This window comes from Coregonus clupeaformis, unplaced genomic scaffold, assembly GCF_020615455.1.
Source record: "Coregonus clupeaformis isolate EN_2021a unplaced genomic scaffold, ASM2061545v1 scaf0124, whole genome shotgun sequence".
Classification (NCBI taxonomy): domain Eukaryota; kingdom Metazoa; phylum Chordata; class Actinopteri; order Salmoniformes; family Salmonidae; genus Coregonus; species Coregonus clupeaformis.
In genome coordinates this window covers 324,538-333,154 of record NW_025533579.1, presented here as the reverse complement: position 1 = coordinate 333,154, position 8,617 = coordinate 324,538, and the positions used below count along the sequence as shown (strand labels likewise).

The 8,617-nt window shown below is 40.7% G+C and overlaps 1 protein-coding gene across 1 annotated transcript; it reads right to left on the bottom strand.

Annotated features, from left to right (window-relative positions):
• Positions 1 to 2,971: 2,971 nt before the first annotated feature.
• Positions 2,972 to 8,568, bottom strand: LOC121548566 (ankyrin repeat and SOCS box protein 13-like). Its single transcript, XM_045213553.1, has 6 exons — positions 8,412 to 8,568; positions 7,774 to 7,961; positions 7,386 to 7,542; positions 7,173 to 7,307; positions 6,803 to 6,994; positions 2,972 to 5,266 (listed from the first exon to the last, which is right to left on the bottom strand). Exons 1-5 carry the CDS (start codon positions 8,452 to 8,454, stop codon positions 6,885 to 6,887), a joined length of 633 nt encoding a protein of 210 aa, XP_045069488.1. The 5' UTR covers positions 8,455 to 8,568; the 3' UTR covers positions 2,972 to 5,266; positions 6,803 to 6,884.
• Positions 8,569 to 8,617: the final 49 nt, after the last annotated feature.

Below are 8,617 nucleotides of genomic sequence, written 5' to 3'. Positions count from 1 at the left end.
TCTCATGATCTTTTCAGTCAAACACATGTCCATTCAGTCATACAGATTAGGATAACTTCAAAGAGGAGCTGCTTCCCAACCGGTGTTCTCCTCCCATTCATGGTGCTTTATTTACCAGTGCAGCGGAATAATTCAATCCCACCAGTCACTGTTAAAGAGTATTTAGGAAAAACAAACACCCAAAATGGTGCCTCACTGTCTCTTACTGTAACAAGCAGACAGAGATGAGACAGTCTGGGCTGTGGGTGTTGTAGTGCCTGACCAGTTCTGATACATGGTGTGGTAGTGATTGTCCTTAATATGAACTTTTAACCCATTGCTATAATAATATGGGAGTAGAGAAGCTATAATTACACCAAGCTTTTAATAACTGGTCCAGGGCCAGTTTGTTGTTAGTCCCATTATGGTTAAGGTGAAGACTGAGTGAAGGACAGGCTGGTCCTAAATCAGTTGCTCATAGTTGAAAGTAACTATCAGAGTCCCAGCTTGGCACAAACACTGTCTCGCATCTGCTCCTCGTTGAGTGGGGGAAGGATTCCTAACTGGAGTTGAAGAGCTCTCCCAGTAAAGGCTAGCAGCTAGCGGACCACCACAGCATCTCTTCTCTAAAACACACAGAGTCTCTCAGATTCCCGCCTGATCTATCTACACCTATCCTTCATCTCTGCTGCTCATGATCTCTCTCCCCCCCCACCAAGGAAGTTTATAAACTTGTCTTCAGAGGTGAAGAGTTGTCTCTTGTTGCTAACAAAGATGTGGGGATAATACACATTGGCATATCTACTGAGAGGTTGGAGTTCAAAGGTTGAAAACTGACTAGATTAACTCCATTCCACTGATAAACCTTGGCATATCTCCTAGATAGTACAGCCAGATGTCATCTAGGAAAGCACATCAACGTGACCGGTTGTTTTTGGGTTAGGAGAGCAACAGAGGAACTACAGGGGAATACAGTAGTCCCATCCATCTCAATCTTACTAACCTATTAGCCTGTTGTTCTGTAATCTAAGAGGGTGGGTGAATGAGAGTCTTCTCACCTCACTCAAGAATGAGCACTTTTTAAACCTTTAATTCAGTTGTCTCAAATGCTAGCCTATAGATCAATTTCTTCAAATGGACAGTTCAAAGTTCAAGGTTCCCTATATCTCCATATCAGCACTCAGACTCAGCTCAGACAACTCAGGGAAACAGATGTACTCAGAGCCTCTTGTCTACTAGTGTTGGAGCATATGTTTTCATTGTCTCAGTGATGCTCTGGCAGTGCAGCTGCTTTGTAACTTGAAGAGTGAGTGGAGATCGATTGTTCTAAAACAAATTCCTAACCTATGGCACATCCTAGTGGACACTGGACACAAATCTGGATGGAGCTCTGTCTTGTTGCTTATTTCAATTTCTGTTCATCATGATATTAGCCTACTCTAACAGTTGACAGATTAATTAATCAAGCTAATCATAATAAAAGACAAAGGCAGTGAGCATGTCAACAATACCGTTCATTAACACACAATGCCAGTCTTACAGTATACAGAGTTACACTGTCATCTTTACATACATTTCTGTGGAGGATATTTTAATTACAATAGTATTTGACTCTGACATATTTAAACAGTTACACAAACATGGATCATAATAAATAGGTATTTGTAGCATTCTTAGTACCCAATACTGATTCATTAATATACTGTATCAAGTGTAGGTCAGTGAGGGCAGAATGTTAGATCCATTCTACTTTGATGCTATATTGCTTGATTGAAAAAGCATGTTTGAAATACCTGTGCAGACAGCTTTGACTGGTTTTGCCTTATCTGAACAGCCAGAGAAAGTGCCTTTGAAACAGGTGTATCATTCCATCTTTAAAGGCTGATCAAAAATCCCAAAATTGCACTTTTATTTGTTGAAATGTTTTATAACTGGACATTCTTCTCATGCCTGTTCTCATCTCCTCCGTCTGTTTCATCTTAATGTTAAGACTGAGAAAAATGCTTTTAAACCATCATCTACATGGTCAGCCTATTTTGAGACTTAGCAGTAGCAGATCCCTTCTGAACTGTGGTCAGTTATTTTAACAAGCTTTTTATAGAGGATATTTATCCTCGTTCCTTCATGTGAACAGGGAGGGCTCCAGCTATTTCTGCTCCTGAGTTTATTTATGGATGTGTTCTGAACGGTTAAGACGGTAATGGATGAGGCCGCGTTGTTTCCTCAGAAAACAGTTCCAAATAGATCCCTGTCATGGTAAAAAGCTCTCGTATGCCGAAAGCGATGATCTAACAACCTTAACACTTGACACAGATATATTGTTTACTCAATAGTCCAACAGACATGCTGTCTCATCACAGATTTGGAAGAGAGGCTGAATGGGGGGGGGGCTGCAAGAGCTTATTGATGTTACTGGCTTAAGATATTTGCTTTCGAGTGCATTCATTGCTTATAAAAACTTGACAGTTCACAAAATGGGTTAAACAGATGTTTTGTCTGAGAGGATAGTCACTTGCGCTGTACTTTGGACTGGGGCAAGATTACCTAAATTATTATCAGTGTTGTTTCAAAGTAATTTGTCAACGTATTGTGACGTGGAATCTATGTGGAAAATACATTAGTTTTGAAAAAAGTCAATGTAAACTGTTGTTTTGAGGGTGACATTTCAACCACAGGATTGTCATCATGGTAACCAAATTTCAACATAGACAAAATATGTTGAATTTGTAACTTTAAACTAAGGTCAGATTTCAAATGTTACATCCACTATCAAAAAAACTAAAACAATAGGCTGGGTAGCACCTCCTACTGGAGCATTGATAATCTACAGCTACCCTTTGGTCTCCCATACAAGGTTTTAACCAAGCCCAGCCCAGATTAGCTATGATATTTGTCACTGACTATTACCAATGTGCGATCATGAGAATGATTATAGAAATAGATTCACTGTTGCTATCGAAGTCATTCCAAAGGCTAGGTTTAACAGAGCAAATGAAATGTGCCCATACTTTATTAATCAACAATGATGCTATTTAGGCCTATAAGGCATTTGCAAATTCATCAACAGCAATTGTTTGAATTCAACCCAGAATTCAACTAACAATAGACAATACAATAGGCCTAGGGTTTCGAGCTCTGGTTGATTTCAAATGTATTGATATTCAGTGATATTGAATTGTGTTTGGTTGTGAACACAACCAAATATCAACATCTGAAGGAGATGTATATTTTTATTGGATAGTTCCATCTGTGCCACTGACTTAGTCTGGCTTTAATTCCAGTTTGTCTACAAATAAAAAATGTATATCTTGGATTCATGTCTCCATCTCGACCTAAAATCTAAGTTGAAGAATAGCATAAAATCAAATCAAACTTTATTTAAAGTGCATTTAAAGTCTGATTTAGTCCTATTCTATAACCTCGACTTTTGGTTGAGATCGAGACGTGAATCCAACATAGCAATTATTAATTTGTAGACAAACTGGAAGTAAATTCAGACTAAGTCAATGGCTCAGATGGAACTATCAAAGCTGAATATAAATCTCCTTTAAATTTTGATATTTGGTTGTGATGTCAACAAAACACAATTCAATATTACTTTCGTAATACAGTAAATAGTCTATCTTAAAAATGAATGTAACATCCAAACAAAAAAAATGAGTAACACATACACAACCATTTGGAGGTTACTGTAATCATATAAAGCGTGCATGTGCAAGATAGCAATGCATAGGTCATCGCAGGTCTGTGGAGATCTTCACAATTGCTGTAATAATCTGCACAGAATCTCAAACAGCATTTATCTCTTGCACCCATGTACTTTTAATGTAATCTCAACTGCAATACAGGTAATTTGGTTCTGCTATTAGATTAAGCACAGTGATATATCAATATCTGACATTGCATTCTCATTTGAGCTTTGCTGTGCTTTTAAATGGTTGAAACGCAGTGATAAACATTTGGGTGACAACTAAACCAAAAATATACATTGTTTTTCCATTGGAATTTAGATGATTGAAAGCAGTGATAAAACATTAGAAATTCAACTAACTTTTGGCTGTCTTTTTGAGTGGGTTAATATAGGTTGTAATCTCATTGATTAACGTCTCAACCAAATATTACCCAAATATCCACACTGAAATTAGGTAGTGTGCCCAGAGGGGTGAGATTAAATAGGTCATCATCTTTTATAAACACACTTTGTGATTAATGCACATTGCCTTACATAGACTTCATGTTGATAATAACAGACATATTTCTCTGTTCCCATTATTAAGATGGATTATGTCAAACAACAACAGTACCAATACAGTGTCCAAAGAGACATCGTGTAACTCTGAGGAATCCATACATCACCCTCATCCCACACCCCAAAAACAGACAATGTATTCAGGTCTGGGACATTTCAGCTATAGCGGATGCAACAGATCAGAGACGCTAACAGTAAAAAAGCAGGATAGTTTTCCATGGTGCTTCTCTGTTGCCTGGATTCCACAACGTCCGACTCAAACACATCCAGTTGTCAGGTGTGGTTTCCGTTCCGATGTCAGGGAGGAATCTGGGATACACTGTGTCATCTGGAGAGTGTCAACAGGAACGCTGCTCATCCTCCTGCTGCAACACCGTTTCTCATTCCTGAGGATGTATCGGAGATCTGGGACGTGTTGCTAACGGTTGTGTTGCTGCTGCATTGTCATGGCGACTAAGATGCTGGTGTAGTGTCCACAGCTGGTGTTGCAGAGTGGACAGGATAAGCTGCCAAAATCACTTCCTCTCCTCCATTTCTTTTCTCCTCTCCCCCTCTTCCCTGTTTTCCCTGAGGGCCTTATGTAGGTTTACAAGATATGGAAGCTCTAAGAATAAAATGTATCTGAAAAGTCCCCATTAAAACCTCCTATGCTTGTTATTTAAATATGTATCTAATGTGTTGATATGGCACACATTCTGAAGACATCAAAGAGAAAAGTGCTCCGCTTAAAAAGACTGTTGGTTTGTACATTTGGAAACCTGTGCTTTGCTGTATGCATATTATTTTTATGCATCTAATCTAGTGGTATCTAAGGTTCAGACTGTAGCATTTTGATAATTGTGATGTTTGATTGAAAGGTTTCAGTCTCTGAGCTTCCTTCCTTCTCCTTAGTAAGATAATGGTGTCAGGGTCAGTGGTAACAGAGGAAGCTAATGATTTGCTTTGGTATGTCCAGTTGAACTACGACCTCCAGAGCTCTGATACCCAGCATTGTCCTCAGGGCCACTCTGCTCAGCTGCTGCAGACTCAATGGAGTACCTACAGGCAGACAATCACAAGGGTTTATGGGAGATGTAGGCTCTATCCACAACATATAGAACACAGAAATAGAGTATTCAAGTGTCAATACACAGTCAGAGATATGTGTCCTCTTTAGTATCTTTAAAGACTGGAGCTTCTGAGCAGTGATTTTATGTTGTAGTTTGCTTGCATAACTCAACAATAGGACTCAATAAAACATGTGTTGAGCAAATGTTTAAAGCTGTATGTCACAATGTCCTTGCACTTCATAAAATAACATTTAAGTTTTTCCTCCCAAGAGGTGTCTGATGCCTAGGATACTGTTGCTGTGTGGCTTCTCACACAGACCTGGTCGCACATTCCACGAGTGGCTCTGTGGCAGAGGAATCTGTCTGGGTTTGGGTCTCATCGTCAGTTACCGACCCGTAGCTTAGCTGAATGTTATAGACCAGTAATAATTGATGAGCCCCAGGGAACATGAGTAGGAGAGACATTAACTTGAGGGACAGGACAGATGGACTTAGCCTATGTTAAAAATACTGGAGAAATATCTTTCTGACGTAAGACTGAGTATCGTCAGGGGTTAAAGTAAGCTTGTACGGTCCGGTATTGAGTCCCAAAAAAAGAAATAGTGGGGATATGCCGTACCGGTAAAACATGAGCCTATCACAATAATTAAAACAAAATGACAAGAAAACTGTAGGCTTTTACAACATTTTTATCATGACCACGTCAGCCGCATGAAAAATGAGCGAATGAACTTGAAAATGGGTGGTTTCAAAATGCGGTGTGGTTCGACGAGAACACTGAAATTTTTTCCAAGGTAGAGACGACTGGCCAAGACATGCACGCTGACCTCAATTCAGGCTACAAGTAGACGCATCAATTCAGGCTACAAGTGTAGGCACAATGACAATCGTAGAATGTCATTACACTTTTTGGTGTTTTAACAGATGTTTCTTTCCATTCATAAAATGGGGGGTGCACAGATCACTGTTTGGTGCTGGAATTCATTTGTGAGCGGACAAACGTGCGTGAGTGTAGCCTACATGAGCCTTTTATGGTTTGACATCAGATGAAAACATCATGACTGGTTGTGTTTATGCCACATTAAAAGGTAATACATTTTAGTTAAGTTAAATGACAAATCTTTACTACTAGAACCACAGAGATCATATTCAATTAATAGGGATTCTACTGTATATGTCAATCTATAATTAAAAAGGAAATGTGCACGTGCATACACACATAAGAGGTCCCGTACCAGGAAGAAATTTAATCTACCTTCACCCAAGTATTGTGTACCAATTAAGAAGTGTTCAAACAGCTGTTTTTGATGGGTTCAACATGATCAACATCATCAAGTTTTTATTTTCATTATTTACTTTTCCACTACCTGTTACTTTTTTATCCTAAATTATGAGCAATGGGCACCACCTACTGGTGACAATGTGACATTGCTTAGAAATCCAATAAAACATATGGGTGCAGTACATGTCTATTGCTTATAACTGGTAACTATAGTATAAAAACCTCTCTCACACTGTGACTTACTTTCATAAAACTCTAAGCAGAGTGCAGCGGGAGAGCCGGGTTCAATGTAGTCAATGGGCTTCTTATTCTTTTTGTCTTTGGCCTAGACGTTCGCCCCAAACTCCACCAGCAGGTCGATCATGTCTACACTCTTCACTTTAGCAGCATGGTGCAGGGCCGTCTTGTGCAGCCGAGCATAATTCACTTTGGCAGCTGAGAAAGCAAATGACACACAAAAGAGGTTATTACTAAAGGTGCACTCCAGAGTTGGGACCTCAAACCCAGGGATTTATTCTCTATTCAGGTTTATCGTCATTGTGATCTTCTTCTTCACAATCAGATCATTTGTTGTTAGATAGTGCTATTCTCTAGACTATTCTCTAATGCTGACCTGCGTTGAGTAGCGCCTTGACACAGTCTGTGTGTTCGTTGGCACATGCCACATGTAGTGGGGTCCCATAGTACAGGTCATATGCCTCCAGACTGGCACCTTTAGCGATCATGATCTTCACAACGTCAGCATTACCTGAGACACAAGAACAGACTGTCACCCGTTCTCAAACAATCTTGATGCACACTCATTCTACACCTGTCACACACTTACCCCCCATGCAGGCTTCGTGTAGGGGTGAGGTGGTCCGGGAAGAGAGGGTGGGGTTCACCTTGGCCCCATGCTCCAGCAGCATCCTCACACAGTCAAAGCTCCCGACCGAGCAGGCCTCACACAGAGGGGTGCTACCGTCCGTGTTACGGGCATCCACCTACAGAACAACACAGCCATTATACATATCCTAACTACCTGTAAAGGACAAATTACTTTCTCTTGTCTCTATCTTTAACCTGTGTTGAGTCTGGGTCACACCTTTCTCCTGCGATATGACTAGAGTGTGGGTTGACAATCCTGTATTCTTCTTAGTCATATGGCTATCCTGCCTCATGTATTGCTGATATTTCTCTTATCTCTCTCTCCCTCAACTTAGTGACAGTCTCACCTGTGCTCCAGCATCCAGTAGCAGCCTGACACACTGGGTCTGCCCCCTTTCACATGCCTCATGGAGGGGGGTGATGGAGTCCACAGCCACTATGTTGACGGAGGCTCCGCTCTGGATGAGCTGCTGCAGCTGGGCAACATGTCCGTCAGAAGCCGCCTTGTGCACCTCGGTCCTCTCCGACCAGCAGCCTGGGGCAAGCCACACAGTCAACAGCCAGAGAGCAAACAGCAAGAGAATACATATGGTACTCTGTAGCTCAATTGGTAGAGCAGGCGCTTGTAACGCCAGGGTAGTGGGTTCGATCCCCGGGACCACCCATACGTAAAAATGTATGCGCACATGACTGTAAGTCGCTTTGGATAAAAGCGTCTGCTAAATGGCATATTATTATAATCAGCCGGCGCTAGGTGAGTGCATGCTAGATAGTCTCTGGTATTGACATCACATTTTGCCATCGTAAACCTTTACTTGACAATCTATATAGACTAAAACACAACATGGCACATATGTAGCTGGTTTACGTTGCTGTTATATCATGAACACATGCTTGCTAGCTAACGTTAATTAACTAGCTATGGCATGCAAATGAATGCTAGCTAGCATACAATTTCAAGGAGCCGAAATGCTTTCATACGCACCTATGTCTCCAAAGAAGTATGGTCTGGCAGTTTCAACCTCCATAATTTGGTCAAATCCCGTTTTATGTTGAAAAACTGTAAATTACGTCCCACGAGAAGTAAACACATTTGAGCTGTGTTTACATGCGGCACTGACACATCACGTGACTTGTTTTGACATGACCTTTGATGCGTGCGTTTGTGGGCATGCTGGGAGTTGTAGTGCA